Here is a 17,034-nt window from a genome sequence, read left to right as displayed (position 1 = left end):
AACAAACTAAGAGAATAGTATTGGCATCAAGGAAAAAAGACAAACAAATCACATATAATCCAAAGGAGATTAATGAAAACTTCAGAGAATTCTACAAACAATTATACCAAACTGAAAACGAAGGGAAAGAAGACAAAATAGATGAATTTTTAACTAAAATTGAACTACCAAAATTACAAATAGAGGAACAAAATAAATTAACAGAACCATTTGAAATAGTAGAAATACAAGAGATAATAAAAAAACTACCAAATAATAAAACATCAGGAGAGGATGGATTCCCAATAGAATTCTATAAAACATTTAAAGATTTATTAATTCCTCCCCTCCTGGAAGTAATCAACCAGATTGATAAAACACAAAGCTTACCAGATTCATGCAAAACAGCAATAATTACAGTAATACCAAAGACAGGGAAAGATCCACTCGCACCAGCATCATATAGACCAATATCTTTACTTAACACAGATTATAAGATAATAGCTAAACTATTAGCAAACAGATTAGCCAACTATGTACCAAAAATAGTAAATCTAGACCAAACTGGATTTATTAAAAAAAGACGAACAACAGAAAATATTTGTAAATTTATTAACTTAATTCATGCAGTAGAAGGGAATAAAGCTCCAACAGCAGCAGTTGCTTTAGACGCAGAGAAGGCCTTTGACAGAGTAGAATGGAATTATTTATTCAAAGTATTACAACAATTCAGTTTACCAGAGAAGTATATTAATTGGATTAAAGCATTATATAAGGGGCCATTGACGAAAGTGACAGTAAATGGATATATATCAAAGCAATTTAACTTAAGCAGATCAACAAGGCAGGGATGCCCACTAACACCCTTATTGTTTGCGTTAGCTATAGAACCACTAGCAGAGTTGATAAGAACAGAAAATAAAATAAAAGGGATAAAAATAAAAGACAAGGAATATAAAATCAGTTTATTTGCAGATGACGTTATAGTATACTTAACAGAACCAGAAATATCAATAAAAGAATTACATAAGAAATTGAAGGAATATGGAGAAGTGTCGGGTTACAAGATTAACGCAAATAAAAGTGAAGCAATGCCAATGAATAATGCGGATTTCTCAAAATTTAAGAAAGAATCACCATTCAGATGGCAAATGCAAGCAATACGATACCTAGTTATACAAATAAATAAAAACCTTGGCCATCTATATAAACTCAATTATTATCCACTAATGAAAAAATTACAGGACGATTTAGAGCATTGGAAAAACTTACCACTAACACTAATAGGAAGGATAAACTGTATTAAAATGAACATTTTCCCAAGGATACAATACCTATTTCAGGCATTGCCAATACACTTGACGGAGAAATTCTTCAAGAAGTTAAAGAAAATAATAAGGAAATTTTTATGGAAAGGGGGGAAACTGAGGATAGCACTAGATAAATTAACAGAATGGTATAAACAAGGTGGCTTACAACTGCCAAACTTTAAAAATTACTATAGAGCTGCACAATTAAGATACCTATCAGATTTTTATCAAACAAGGGAAAAGCCAGATTGGACTAGATTAGAACTAGATAAAATAGGGGAGAAGATACCTGAACATATATTATATAAATGGGATGAAAAATTGGTACAACGTAGGAATTCTCCAGTATTACATCATCTGCTCAATATTTGGAAGAAGATTCATGTAGAAAGGAATAAAACGAATTACCAATTACCAAAACTAATACTGACGCAAAATCAGCTAATCCCTTTTACAATAGATAACCTTTCCTTTAGAGAATGGGAGAAAAAAGGGATCAAAAGAATAGAAAATTGCTTTTCAGGAAATAAATTACTATCCTTTGAACAAATGAACAATAAATATAATATAACTCAAGATACAGTATTGGCATACTACCAACTGAAATCCTACTTGAAGGACAAATTGGGAAGCAGTCTGAGGTTACCAGAGGGAAGTAATTTTGAATATGTGATTACAGACACAATGATAATCAAAAAATTTATAGCAAATATGTATATTAAACTGCAAGAAAAGGAGAATGAGGAAACAAATGGTAAAACTAAAGAATAATGGGAACAAGATTTAAACATAAAGATAAAGAAGGAAGCATGGGAGAAGTTATGCTCTGGAACTATGAGAAATACAATAAACACGAGGTTACGTATGATACAATATAACTGGATACACAGGCTATACATTACACCTCAAAAGTTATATAAATGGGACCCAACAGTATCTGACAGATGTTTTCGCTGTAAAAAGGAAATGGGAACAACAATTCATGCAATTTGGACATGTGAGAAAGTGAAAAAATTTTGGGAAGATCTAAACCAGATATTAAATAAAATCACAAAAAGCAATATACCAAAAAACCCAGAGATCTTCCTCCTAAGTAACATAAAAAACAAAGAATTTGGACTTGATTTGGATGGTGCACAAAAAAGATTTGTTAGGATAGCCCTAGCTGTAGCAAAAAAATGTATTATGTCAGCCTGGAAATTAGAAGACAACTTGAGAATACAACAATGGTATATAGAAATGAATAAATGTATTCCACTAGAAAAAATAACATATAATTTAAGAAATAATATTACAATATTTGAACAAATATGGGAGCCATACATGAAACACAATAGAGAAAACCTACCGGGGACATCTACCACCCAAAATGACAGAAGGAGAAGGAAATGAAAAGAATTGACTCAGTGGAACTTGTTTATTTTTATTGAGTGACAACATTGTTTGACGGGTTTAATGTTTCTTCAATTCAGAACTTTAAATGAATGGGAGGGGAGGTAGGGAGGGTGGGATGGGAAGAGGGAGCGGGGGGAGAAAACGACACTGTATATACTTGAAAAGAAAAATGTATGTATCTTGATCAATGTTGTTTATAGTGTGAAAAATAAAAAATAAAAAGAGCCGGTGTTTCAGGAGAGCAGCCTTTATCTTCAAGGACCCCCACTGCCCAGGCCATTCCCTCTTCACTCTGGAAGGAGGTGCGGGAGCCTGAAGACGAGCACCCAGTGGCCCAAGGATGGCTTCTCCCTCCCCCCACCGCCATCAGACTCCTAAACGGACAACGAACCACAGACACGGCCTCACTCTCTCTTCCTTTGCACTTATTAATTTTTAAAAAATGCATTTCCAGAAATGCAGTTTATAGAAATTTTTCACTTTTAATGCACAACATTGCAAAGCAACAAATTCCGTGACAATAACTTTGGGTCTGTCTTTTAAACGTGGCCACGGTAAACATAGAAACATAGAAAATAGGTGTAGGAATAGGCCATTTGGCCCTTCAAGCCTACACCACCATGCATTTTGATCATGGGTGATCATCCACTCAGTACCCTGTTCCAGCTCTCTCTCCATACCCCCTGATCCCCCTAGTCACAAGTACTAAATCTAACTCTCTCTTAAATATAACTATGGAACCGGCCTCAATCACTTCCTGTGGCAGAGAATTCATAAATTCACCATCCTCTGTGTGAAAAAATTCTTCCTCATATCAGTCCTAAAGGACTTCCCTTTTATCCTTAAACCGTGACCCCTGTTCTAGACTTGCTCAACATTGGGAACAATCTTCCTGCATCTAGTCTGTCAAATCCCTTAAGAATTTTGAACGTTTCTATTAAATCTCCTCTTAATCATCTAAACTCCAGCGAGTACAAGCCCAGTCACTCTAGCCTTTCTTCGTATGCAAGTCCCGCCATCCCTGGTATCAATCTGGTAAACCTTTTCTGCACTCTCGGGCTTTCCTTCCATGAGGTTTACTCGTTTTTTTTTAAAACAGAGAACACGGGCAAACTGAGCGAGGTTGGAATGTGTGTGGAATGTGTGTCTCGCTGCATGGTGTTGCATGACTCGATCTCAATGACCTGAGATCGAATGAAAAAGGAAAGCAGACACTTTAACAAGTTATTGAATAGTCTAACTTACTGTTAATAGAATAGTGTGTTGCTTGCATAGTTCAACTGATTTAAATCTGTTTGTAGCTGCACAGTGTGACGTGCTGTTATACATCAGTGTGTCACCGAAGCTTAACACAGTTCGAAATCAATGCAACATATTGTTCTCGGCCACTGTCACGTTGCTTGTGTACCAAGCTGTTCTGAAACCCATCCAATACTGAGTGATGTGATATACGTTTATAAATCACTCACGGCGTCTGACCTGCAACACACTAGCCTGGTGTAATATTCTGCAGGGAAATCAGTGCAGAATTTCAGCTTCACAGCACGGAAACGTCCAACTCCACAAGGTCCACATCTTCCCAAGCCAGTCACACGTCCTCAAGGCCACGAGACATAGGAGGCCATTTAGCCCATCCGGTCCGCCCTGCCACTCCATCACAAGCTGATCCATTCTCCCTGCTCAGCCCCACTGCCCAGCCTTCTCCCCATTACCGTTGATTCCCTGGCTCATCAAGAACCAATCAATATCTACCCCCAATGACCTGGCCTCCACAACCGCCCGCGGCAACAAATTCCACAGATCCACCACCCTCTGGGTGAAGGGGAGTAGGGTTAGTGTAGTGGTCAGCTTGACGTTATTACTGTGCCAGCGACCCGGGTTCGAATCTGGTGCTGTCTGTGAGGGGTTTGTACATTCTCCCCCGTGTCTGCTGGGTTTCCTTCAAAACGTTAGGGTTAGTGGGACAGAAGGTCTTGTTACCGTGCTGCACGTCTAAAATTTTTTCTTCTTATTTTTATGCCCAGGTGATGCGAAAATGTTGCAATGGTGTTAGCAGTGCTGTTCTCACCATTCGCTCATTGAACAGCCCCACAACTCAAAGATAAGGATAGCTCGTACATCTAAATTTTGAAACAAAAATGTGTGTCTGGAGAAATGCTGTTTCATTGGGTAGAACATGACAATGAACTTGGAAGGTAACTGGATATAACTTTTACCCCGGGTTGTGGGCATCTAAAACTAGAGGCCACATGTTGAAGGTGAGAGGGGAAAGACTGAAAGGGGACATCTCACACAGAGGATGGAACGAGTTGCCGGAGGGGTGGGAGAGGGACGGGGAGGACTTCCGGACAGGCGCTTGGGTTGGAAAGGTTGGCGCCAATAGCAGGGAAACGGGAGTAGCCCAAGGGAATAATTTAGTTAGCACGGTCGCGTTGGGCTAAATGGCCTGTTTCCTGCTTCCGAGCTTCTCTGAAACGACGCTGGCCCTGCCGCTGGTGCAGACGCGGGAAGAGGAGACACAACAGTCCCCACCCGTGGGGTCCGACCACCCATCGGCTCCACATAGGCTTTAAACGGCCTGTTAAAGGAGCCGACAGTGGCCTCCTTTAAAATCCCGCGACCATGGAGTCCGGGCCCAAGATGGCGGCGCCCATGAGGGGTTGCAGACTCTGGGGGGGAGCAAAGGATCAGAAAACAGGGATACTACCCCCCCCAACCCCAGTTTGAGAAGGAGAAGCAAAGCAGACCATCCACGGTAGAGTGACCAGTGAGGGGGCTCTGCAGCTGAAGCACATACGGGCAGCAGGATGTTGGGTGACACGAGGCGAGGAACCCACGCAGGCTGTGGGCAGCTGGTGACTGAAGTCAAAGGATTCACACTGGGCTGTGGACTGGCTGAAGGGGTGGTGGGTATCGGAACCGGGACGCTAGCGAGTGCCGAGGGTGCTGCTCGTGTCGGAGGTTCGGAACTGGAGTTTGGGTTGCCGATGGTTGGACTGGACTGGAGGCGAATCCTTGAACACATGGTGACTCCAGGCGGGACACTCTCTTTTGCTTCTCTTTCTCTGACCGTAAGAGGTGCTTCAGATAGCTTCCGCTGATGACGAATCTGTCCGCCTTACGGCCAATAAAAGGCAATTTTGTGTAATATTGCACTGTCTTTATTACATGACAATAAATCGAATCATTGTTGCTGGGGGGGGGGGAGGGTTGTAGGCACTGGCGGGGAGAAGAGAACCCCATGCAAACTTCGGGAGACATGCTTTTGGACGGGAGCTTGCACAGAACTCCTCGGAGCTACTCCCCGACTGCTAGATTCCTGGAATCTCAGTCCTGCCATGGTTAAATCTGTCTCTGCAATTCCCAGAGCAAATTCCCAGGCTCCAGGGTGACAGAGATGCTTGCCCCAGCATGCCCTGCTCCGTCGCCATGGCAACTCATTCGACGGATATCTTTCCATTTCTAGATCGAGATAAACCCTTCAATGGCAAAACAGAGGTGTCGTCCTGCAAGGTATGGAAGCTTTTGTCCTGCTTAAAGGCTGAACCACTTCAGTGGGAAAAGCAGGGGCTCTAATTGGTCTCAATAGACGGCAGGGGCAGAGAGTACTGACTGCACAGGATTTATCACAGTCCCCTCTCCCCCAGGGCTCAGGATTACTGTACTCCAACTGACATTAATCCTCCCTCTCTCAGTGACCCCTTTCCCCCAGTGGCTGGCATCACTCACGTTAATCCCTCCTCTCCCCCAGCGGCCGGGGTCAGTGACATTAATCCACCCTCGCTCAGTGACTCCTCTAACCCAGCAGCCAGGGTCAGTGACATTAATCCCCTTCTCTGTGACCGTTCTTCCCCAGTGGCTGGCATCACTCACATTAATTCCCCCCTCTCTCAGTGACCCCTCTCCCCCAGTGTCAATGACATCAATCCCACCCCCTTCAGTGACCCCTATCCCCCCCCCCAGAGTTGATGACATCAATCCCACTCCCTCAGTGACCCCTCTCCCCCCAGGATTGATGACATCAATCCCACCTCCTCAGTGACCCCTCTCCCTCCAGGATCGAGGACATCAATCCCACTCCCTCAGTGACCCCTCTCCCCCCAGAGTTGATGATCTATCATAGCAACAGGTCCACGGCAAGATGCCATCTCAATGGCTCTACACAAAGCCCTGGAACACCTGGACAATAAAGATGCATTCATTGAGAGTTTGGCATTTAATACCATCATCCCCTCAAAATCAATCAGCGAACTCCAAGAGCTGGGCGTTAACAACCCACTGTGTAATTGGATCATGGGTTTCCTCACCCCCCAGACCACAATCAGTGAGGATGGGCAAGAACACCTCCTCCACAATCAGTCCCGGAGCACCACAGGGCTGCGTTTTTAGCCCCTGCTCCACTCAGTGTACACCTACAACTGTGTGCTCGGTACGACAGTGACACCATCTACAAATTTGCCAACGATATCGAGGTGGTGGGTTGTATAAAAGAGGGGGATGAGTCAGCGTGCAGGATGGGGACTGAAAACTTGACTCAACAACAACCTCGCACTCAATGTCACCAAAACTAAGGAGCTGATTGTTGACTTCAGGAAGGGAAAGCCAGAGGTGCCTGATCCAGTGATCATTGGGCAGGATCAGATGATGAGCACATTTAGGTTCTTGGGAATCACTATCTCACAGAGGATCTTTCGTGGATCCCCTCCACCAAGCTTAAAGATTAAAACCTCTGACTGGGGTGACTCTTACTAAGCAGGGATAAGGAGACACTTTAAGAGAGTCGCCCCAATGGCGAGCGGCATCAACCAGCTCTTCATCCTGGGCGACACCATCGCTGTTTTTTTTTTTTTTTTTTTTTTTTTTTTTTTTTTTCACACCATAAATCACATTAGCCATGATATACACTATTTCTTTTCACACATATACAGTGACTTTTTCTCCCCCCCCCCCTTTCCTCCCAAACCACCCCCCCACCCCCCCCTCTCATCCATTTTAGGTATACAATCTAGGTTGCATTAAGCCAGTCAGACAATGTTGTCATTCAACCAAATTACACCAGAAATTCTACTGAGTCCATTCTTTTCTTTCCTTCTCCTTCCATCAACTTAGGTAATGTTTGTCCCCGGTAGGTTTTTGCTATTGTATTTAATGTAAGGCTCCTATACTTGTTCGAATATTTCAATGTTATTTCTTAACCAATATGTTATTTTTTCTAATGGAATACATTTATTCATTTAAATTTGGTAGTTTCTTCCTTTTAATTTGGTTATGTATTCCATTAATATTTAAAGACATATAGTTCAGCGTAGCCCTTTTATATTTTGTTTATCTTCTCTTTCCGTTTTTCCATCATTACCTTTCCTCCTTTTCCATTTCTGTTTTCTTATTTTCAACTCTTTATAAGACAACATTCCTACAACATCTAACATTTTCCTTATTCTCCTATTTCTATCTTATTTATCCCCAATCTCCCCTTCACCTCCTGAGTTGTCCTTTATCCCTTGTCGGACAACCACATCTCCCCTCTCCATTTGGATTTGCGAATCCACTCGCAAGCGTCAACTGATTTTGCAGTGACCGCTATTTCCCCCCACCCCGCCTCCCCCAGAAAAGATTTCACTTTTCATATGTCACAAAGGTCCCTCTTTTAATTCCCTCCTTATTCTCTCTATTCCATTACCTTCCCTTATTAATTCTTGTCTATACTATCCATATTTTCCTCTAAGTACAGATACATTCATGTATGCTCATTGTCTCTATTCACTCTTATACCTCTTTACCTGCATACATATCAATCGTGATCATTTTTACTCTCATTACCCGTCTTCATCCCTCAGTCTATTTTTGTCTTTACCCACATACATATCAGTCGTGATCATTTTAACTCTCATTACCCGTCTTCCTCCCTCAGTCTATTTTTGTAATTGTTCTGCAAATTTTCGTGCTTCTTCTGGATCTGCGAATAGTCTGTTTTGTTGTCCTGGAATAAATATTTTCAATACCGCTGGATGCTTTAGTATAAATTTATACCCTTTCTTCCATAAAATCGCCTTTGCTGTATTGAACTCTTTTCTCTTCTTTAGGAGTTCAAAACTTATATCTGGATAAATGAAGATTTTTTGCCCTTTATACTCCAGTGGTTTGTTGCCCTCTCTTACTTTTTCCATTGTCTTCTCCAGTACCTTTTCTCTTGTAGTATATCTTAGGAATTTTACTACAATAGATCTTGGTTTTTGTTGTGGTTGTGGTTTAGAGGCCAATACTCTATGTGCCCTTTCTATTTCCATTTCATGCTGTAGTTCTGGACATCCTAGGGTCTTAGGGATCCACTCTTTTATAAACTCCCTCATATTCTTGCCTTCTTCATCTTCCTTAAGGCCCACTATCTTTATGTTATTTCTTCTGTTATGGTTTTCCATTGTATCTATTTTTTGAGCTAGTAGTTCTTGTGTCTCTTTAGTTTTTTTATTAGATTCCTCCAATTTCTTTTTTAAGTCTTCTACCTCCATTTCTGCTGCTACTGCCCGCTCTTCCATCTTGTCCATTTTCTTTCCCATTTCTGTTAAGGTCATCTCCATTTTATTTATTTTCTCTTCTGTGTTGTTTATTCTTTTTCTTAAATCCTTAAATTCCTGTGTTTGCCATTCTCTAAATGATTCCATGTATCCTCTAATAAGAGCAAGTATATCCTTTACCTTGCCTCTCTTTTCTTCTTCTATTTCACCATACTCTTCCTCTTCTTCTTCCTCTGGGTTGGCCATCTGTTGTTTCTTTGCTGCCCTTTCCTCCTCTTCTATCTTGTTTCTATTGTCTTCTGTGGTCTCTTCTTGCTGCAGGTGTTCTGCAGCTGTCGTTGCCGGCTGTGGAGATCGACTCCCCAGCTGGTCCCCCCTCCCGTCGGTGTGTTTTTTTTCATTCGCATCGCGCATGCGCGAAACTTCGCGCATGCGCGATTGCGCACTTTTGTTCGGTTCTGCGAGCCATTTTTGTAGTCCATTATTTACCGACCTGAGGGAGCGGGTTTCTCTCTCCGCAGCGGGCCTCTTCGGACAGGTAAGGCCTTCACCTTTTTCCTCCTTTGTCTTCTCTTCCTCTCTTCTTACCGTTGCTTTCGACTTTTCTTTTTTTGTCGCCATCTTCTTTCCACCTTTATACTCACTTTTCTGTAACTTTTATTTCTGTGCCTTTGTGTTTTCTCTTGTTTTTCCCGACTTTTCTGGAGAGGGCTGGAGTTCACCGTCCGGCCACTACTCCATCTCGTGACTCCTCGCGACACCATCGCTGTTTCATACAACTTTAACCAAACAGCTGCTACGAGCAAAGCCCGACCAAGGCCGGATGAATATTTGCTCCCATCTTCACCAAAGGGTTACGTGCAACTTCAGAAAACATTACAGTTTTAAACTTACATATATTTTATCTATTATTTTATTCTTATTTATTTTCCTTGATTATTTTGCCGGTTGCTTGAGGCTGCCAGTTGCTTGAATTCTGGCTACAAGGGGTTCTACTGTATTTATTTCATTTATATAGAGTGGACTGCATGTTTACGGGAGTGCTGAAAAGATGCTGTTACGTCAGGTTGTACACGTACACCCAGATATTAAAGTTGAATAATGCAGGTCGAGGGGGTGGCTGTGGCCAGCATATTCAGTGGGCTGAATGGCCTGTGGGTTGGATGAGGTCAGCAGATCTCCCAGGGACAGTGGGAGGAGGTTTAAAAAAAGGTAAAAGTTCCATTGTTGTCATGCAATATTACATTTAGAATGTAATATACATGACACTGTAAGCCACTTGGTCCAGCGCCCCTCACAGAAATGTGGCCCCTGGCGAGGATTGAACTTACGACCCTTGGTTTACAAGGCCAGTGCTCTGACCGTTAGGAATTGAGCCCGGACCTCAGGATGCGGTACCCGCTGCCTGACAGCTGAATCCTGGGCGACAGGCCTGTTTCAGCCTGCAGTAGTGAAGCCTCCACAGAGGTGAGCCAACTGGGCAAATATCAAGGGGGGGGGGGCGGGGAGGAGTTCTGATTAATCCTGTCTCGGCCCACAGACCCCCCACTACCCCGACGTCCTTCGTCATCTGTAAAAAAAAAGAAACCTCTGCTCAATTTAAAAAAAGATTTGTTTCAACGAAATGGTTTCAGAATCGAAAAAATGGCATCTCATTCATCTGTCAACTTTGCAATTGGCTGTCAACTCCCCAGGAAGCCTCATGAATCCGCAGATTTCTTCAGAGAAGAAATTTCTATCGGGGTGGGGGATTTGAAATAAAATTCTCAATTTTATTGTTTGCGTTTGTTAAGATTTTTACCCTGCCATCTCCACGCAGGGGCCATCTCCCCTCTGCTTTCTCAGTCTTGCTGAAGGGCTCTGGGCTGACCTGTCGAACATTCTTTTCCCTCCCACTGATGCCGGTCAACCGGCTGAGTTCCTCCAGCAGTTTGTGGGTTTCTTTTGGTGGGGGGGGGGGGGGGGGGGGGAACTACTCCGGTCTGTAGCCAGCATGGATTTGATAGCTCATAGGGGAGTCTGGTTCTTGGGACTGTTTTCCTGAGACGATCGCCAGCATCCACGTCATTTTTCCCTGTGGCTCGAATTCCCCAGTCTTCTTTGGTTTGGGATCTTGTCAGGAAGGCAACTACCCTTCTTGGGAAGACTGAAGCGGGCAAGGCTACCGGCGACCATCATGTCGACGTGAAGAAAGCATGTCAGTGCCTCGACCCCCTCAGGAGTTTGCGGAGGTTTGGTGTGACGCCAGGAACCCTGGCAAATTTCTACAGATGCATGGTGGAAAGTGCGCTGACCGGCTACATCGCGGTCTGGTAGGGCGGCACCGATACCCCCTGAGCGTAAAGCCCTGCAAAAGGTCATGGATGCAGCCCAGGACGTCACAGGAAAAACCCTCCCCACCATCCAGAACATCGACAGGGAACGCTGCCGTCGGAGAGCAGTAGCGATCATCAAGGATCCACACCACCCAGCACACGCTCTGTTCTCGCTGCTGCCATCAGGAAAGAGGTATCGGTGCCACAAGACTCACACCACCAGGTTCAGGAACAGCTGCTCCCCCTCTGCCATCAGCTCAATGACAAACTCAATCAGGGACTCATTTAAGGATTCTGACTCAGCACTTTATTGATTTTTTTTTTCTCTCTTATTTTACAGTTTGTTAACATTTCTTTATCTGTTTACGTGTTTACGCTGTGTAGTTTTTTGCACTACCAATAAGTGGTAATTCTGCCTGGCCCGCAGGGAAAAGAATCTCAGGGTTGTATGTAATGTCGTGTATGTACTCCGGCAATAAATCTGAAAGTTGAGCTGAGGTAGGTTTGGAGAGCAGAATGATCTCCTCCTGTAGGTCTCGTGGTTGGAGACGGCCTTATCCAGAATATGAAATCTATCTCCAGGAACTCTATCGAGAGCATCCTAGCCGGCTGCATCACAGTGTGGGTACGGTTGCTGCAGAGAAATTGATTGGAGGTCAATCCACAGGACCATTAGAGTGGCAGAGAGGATCACTGGGGTCTCCCTCCCATCAACTGGGATTGTTGTCTGAATCCGCAAAATCATTGAGATCCCTTCCACCCCGCACAGTGTCTTTCAGCTGCTCCCATCGGGGAAGAGATACAGGAATATCAGAGCCAGCACCACCAGGCTGAGGAACAGCTTCTTCTGACAACCAAAGGAACTGCTCACACTAACCATCTGAGACTCTCATGTTCATGAAACCATATTTATTTATTTGTATACGTGGTATACTTGTCCTGCATCTGTATTGTTTGCCTGTATGAGTGTTATGTCTGGTTGTGTGTCTGCGTGTTTTGCACCGAGGACCAGAGAATGCTGTTTTGTCGAGTTGTACTTGTATAATTATATAGCAATAAACTTGAAACCTCTAATCAGTTTTTGATGCATATCTGGCTCAAGTTGCTAGCCAAGTCTCTTGTCAACCGTACATAAATCAAAAGCAATGGATCAGTTTCAACACCTACTGTGACCCATCCTTTCCACATTTTGTGACTTTGAATGAGGAATTGATGTAATCTCACCTTGAACACCCATTGGAACTGATTGTGGACCAGGAAGGGGAAACCAGGAGGACGCAAACCAGTCCTCGTCGAGGGGTCAGCAGTGGAGAGGGTTAAGAACTTCAACTTCCTGGGTGTCAACATCTTTGACAATCTGTCCTGGGGCCTCCACGTTGATGCAATTATGAAGAAGGCTCACCAGCGGCTATACTCCGTGAGGAGATTCAGGACATCACCAAAGACTTGCAAATTTCTACAGGTGCACCATGAAGAGCATTTTGACTGGTTGCATTAATGTCTGGCACAGAGGTGCCAATGCACAGGACAGGAACAGGCTACAAAGGGTTTTGAACTCAGCCAGCACCATCACGGGCACCAGTCTTCACTCCATTAAAGACATCTACATGACACTGTAGCCTCTATTCCCAAAGAGCTCCACCACCCAGGCCAAGCCCTCTTCTTACTGCTATCATCGGGGCCTGAAGACGAAAAAGGACAGCTTCCTCCCCTCCACCATCAGATTTCTGGACAGACGATGAACCACACACACTACCTCACTGTCTCTTATTTTGCACTAATTTATTTACTTTTAAAAATGTAATTTTTTAGAAATATTTGCACCTGTGATTCTGCCGCAAAACAACAAATTCTGCGACATTTTCACAATAAATTCTGATTGTGATCCACCACCCATTCACTTCCTCCCCAATAACCATCGGATTAACTCAATAAGCAATTAACTACATCGGAGAGACTGGATGCAGACTGGGAGATCGCTTCGGTGAGCACCTTCGCTCCGTCCGCATCAGTAACAGGGATATCCCAGTGGTCAACCGTTTCAATTCCCGCGCTGACACGTCTGTCAAACCAAGGCCACCCGTAAATTGGAGGAACACCTAATATTCCGTCTGGGCGCTCTCCAACAGGACAGCATTAACATTGTCGTCTCCAGTTTCTGCTAGCCCACTCCCCGTTCCCCCTCTCTCCCCTATCCCTCTGTCTCTTTAACTCCAGCCCTCCATCCCCCTTCCTTCTCCATTCAGAGAACTATCACCTCTGCCTCATCACCCCCGGCTTTCTCCTTCTCTCTGCTCTCCCATTACCTCCTGCCTGTGGGACCATGCCCGTCCTCCCCATCACTTTGTTCGGGCACCTGCCTACCTTTGGCTCAGGCGCAAGACGTCGGTGATGTATCTTTATCTTCGCTGCAAGACTTGCTGAGTTTCTCCAGCGTTAGAGCAGCACGGTCATCGTAGCAGTCAGCGCAACGCAGTTACAACGCCAGCGACCCGGGTTCGAATCTGGCGCTGTCTGTAAGGAGTTTTTACACTCTTCCCGTGTCTGCGTGGGGCTCCGGTTTCCTCTCATCATTCGAAATGAACCAGGGTTACAGATCAATTGAGTGTAACTTGGCGGTACCGTGCTGTATGTCTAAATTTTAAAAATATAAAATTTCTTTATAAACCACCTTAATCCAGTTACTGCCTCCCACTGGGTCTAATCCCATTCCAAATCTACAAAGCCAGTATTTAATCTCCCTCTGATCCAGCCTATCAAATCCTATCCATGGAACCCCATAAGGTCTGGTCTCCCCAATCAAACCCAAATCCCACAGGATTCAGTGCCTGTAAGTGGCAATCGAAAACAAATTCTATGTAATATTGCATGTCAATAAAGGAAACTTGAATCTTAATCTCCCCCTGACCCTCCCACAGGGTCCAGCCGCCCGATATCCGACAGTAAACGGGCAAGGGGTCTCCGCTGAGACTCAGGTTGACAACTTTAACCTGAAATGCTGTTCATTAGTTTGATTGCTTCACCATCTTCTCTCCTGACCGAGTCGACTCGTGCTGTAAGCCAGAGTGATGCGAGACAGTGAAGAGATTTGACGCTGAAATCAATTTTATTTCCTTCCCAATCCACCAGAAAGTGTCATTGAAAAGTTGGCAACAGCGAAGGGTCAAATCACCCCGTGGTCCCTGACAGGTGAGTCATGGGGATGGATTGGCCAACGTGCACGTTTATAAAAACAAGTCTGTAATAAATACAATCAAGGTGCAGTCATTAGACCGGGTTTGCTGACTGCCCAGTCCATCGTGCAGGGCTACTAGCCGCCAGCCTTACCACACAGACCAAGGATCTCTCCACAGCTACCGATTCCCTCATCGGGTGCAGGATCGGGGGTGGGGGAAATACTACTGTGGAATGCCTGCCCACCCACAACCGGCTGGAGAAACTGTGAGAGAGGCAGAGGGGCATCGGCTCTGAACACACCAACACTTCTTCAAACTTGTGGAAAGGAAGGGGCGAGGAAGGAGTTGCTCATTTGCCAAGGCAGAAGTGGACAGTCATTGAGGGGATGAGGAGAACACAGGGTGGTTTACACGAGGTGGACACAGAGTGAAACCCGAGGACAGGGAGGGGAAACGATGGGTGATTTACCCGAGGTCAGAGAGGAGAAACAATGGGTGATTTACCCTGGGACAGAGACGGGAAACGATGGGTGATTTACCCGGGGACAGAGAAACATAGGTGGCATGGTTGGCTTAGCGGTTAGAATAATGTCTTTACAGCATCAGTGATCGGGACCAGGGTTAGAGTCCTATACCGTCTGTAAGGAGTTTGTACGTTCTCCCCGTCTCTGTGTGGGATTTTTCTCAGAGGTTCTGGTTTCCTCCCACCGTTTGAAACGTACCTTGGTGGGGGGTGTGTAGGGGTAGGTTAATTGGACATAAATTGGACCAAAATGGCCTGTTACCATGCTTTATGTCTAAAAAAAAGAATGATTTACCCAGGGACAGAGAGATGGAGGGGCCAAGATGGAAAGGCAAGAGAGGAAATAATGGGTGAATTACAGGGGTCGGAGAGGGGTGTGGAAAGAGGGAGGGAGAGAGAGAAACCATTGGGTACTGTGAACGGGCTGAGGTACAGAGAGGAATTACCTGGATTAATTACCCAGATGAAGAGAATAATCGGGGGGGGGGGGGGAAATGGATTTCTCTAGGTTACATGCCCGCCTCAAGCTATTAACATCACTACCCTCCACCACAAGAGTTTCCAGGAGGGTGCCTCAATTACAGCAGAGAGCGTTTACAACCAGCCCCCTCTGGTCCTGGCCAAAGGCTGTCTGCAGTCTCCCTGGTTTGGGCACCAGCAGCCCCTACCCCCAGGTTCTGCAAGCTCGGAAGCTCCTACCCGCAGGGTCCGGCAGCACTGGAGCCCTTTCCCCCAGGGTCTGTCTGCTCAGAAGCCCCTCCCCCCCAGGATCTGCCTGCTATGAAGCCCCTGTCTGGGGGAGGTTAAATACTCTGGGTCCGGTGGACCTGGGCTGCTCCTACCTGGGTGTAGGGGAGGCGGGGGAGGGGGAGGCCTCGCCTCAGGGGGAATCAGCTGGCTACAAGCTGACACTGCGATGGTGCCTATAGAGAAAAGTTGTCCGGGTTGTCCTGCCTGTCTCAGGCTCTGTCTCGTCACTGTCGAGGCTAGTGGCGTCCGACATCTCCTCCAGGTGCTCCACTGAGTCGAACTTCTGCAGGTCAGAGGCGATGGTCTGGAAGCTGAGCACGGACAGGGTGTCGGATGCAGTGCCCTCAGCCCCCAGTGGGGTGAGGGCTGGTGCTTCCTCCTCGGAGCAGGGGGGGCTGGCCTCTGCCCCCAGAGGCGAGGCCCGGCTGAGGCCTAGCCGCTGCAGGCGCCGGGCATGGATCTGCTCACTGATCTGCTCCAAGTTGCGTAGGGCCACAGAGTAGCGGGTCTTGGCCTGGGACACCTGCCTCTCCAGGCCCACCACACGGGACTTGTGCTCCTGCAGAAGGGGAGAGGGTCAGTGAGAGGGACTTCGGAGGAGTCTGGGGAAGAGGATCCCAACCCCACAGGCCAGGAGTAACGGATGGAAGGTCAGAGAGAGGGATGTGGGGATTGGGGGAAGGAGGGGTGGGGAGCGAGGGTCATTGAGAGGGTCTGGTGGTGGATATGAGGGTCAGAGAGAAGGATGGAGGGGGTTTTGGGAGAGGAGGGGTTGAAATGGAGTGTGAGAGAGAGAAACTTGGAAGGTGAACAGGGAAGGGTGGGGAGTGATAGTCAGGGAGTGGGACTGGGGGAAATGGAGAATCAGAGAGAGAGCGGGGGGGGGGGGGCAGTGGTGGGCGGAGTGATATGGAGAGGGCCCCAACCCCACAGATTGGCAGGAGGGGTCAGAGAGAGTAGGGGGTGGTCCTGTCAGGAGGAGTGCCGTGCTCCCAAGGACATGAGGTGGCCCGGACCACCAGGAGGAGTAACTGACATCATCCCTCACAGAGGCTGGGGCAATAAAGACCC

General features: G+C 45.7%; 2 protein-coding genes and 1 long non-coding RNA gene across 3 annotated transcripts in view; 2 read left to right on the top strand and 1 right to left on the bottom strand.

The window, feature by feature from the left end:
* The window catches only part of rps5 (ribosomal protein S5), a 335,501-nt gene that overhangs the window by 41,878 nt on the left and 276,589 nt on the right, over positions 1–17,034 (top strand). The window lies entirely within an intron of this gene.
* On the top strand, positions 5,895–14,781 carry LOC138754687 (uncharacterized). Its single transcript, XR_011351887.1, has 2 exons — positions 5,895–6,197; positions 14,644–14,781. It is a non-coding gene; the product is annotated as an uncharacterized lncRNA (long non-coding RNA).
* sh3bp5lb (SH3-binding domain protein 5-like, b) overlaps positions 14,602–17,034 on the bottom strand; it is a 30,484-nt gene continuing 28,051 nt past the window's right edge. Inside the window, exon 6 of the mRNA XM_069919348.1 lies at positions 14,602–16,522. Within this exon, the coding sequence (XP_069775449.1) occupies positions 16,112–16,522 (411 nt within the window). The 3' untranslated portion in view covers positions 14,602–16,111. The remainder of the gene's footprint in view (positions 16,523–17,034) is intronic.

The sequence above is a fragment of the Narcine bancroftii genome, chromosome 2 (genome assembly GCF_036971445.1).
Source record: "Narcine bancroftii isolate sNarBan1 chromosome 2, sNarBan1.hap1, whole genome shotgun sequence".
Taxonomy (NCBI): Eukaryota; Metazoa; Chordata; class Chondrichthyes; order Torpediniformes; family Narcinidae; genus Narcine; species Narcine bancroftii.
This window is presented reverse-complemented; position numbering and strand designations above follow the sequence as displayed.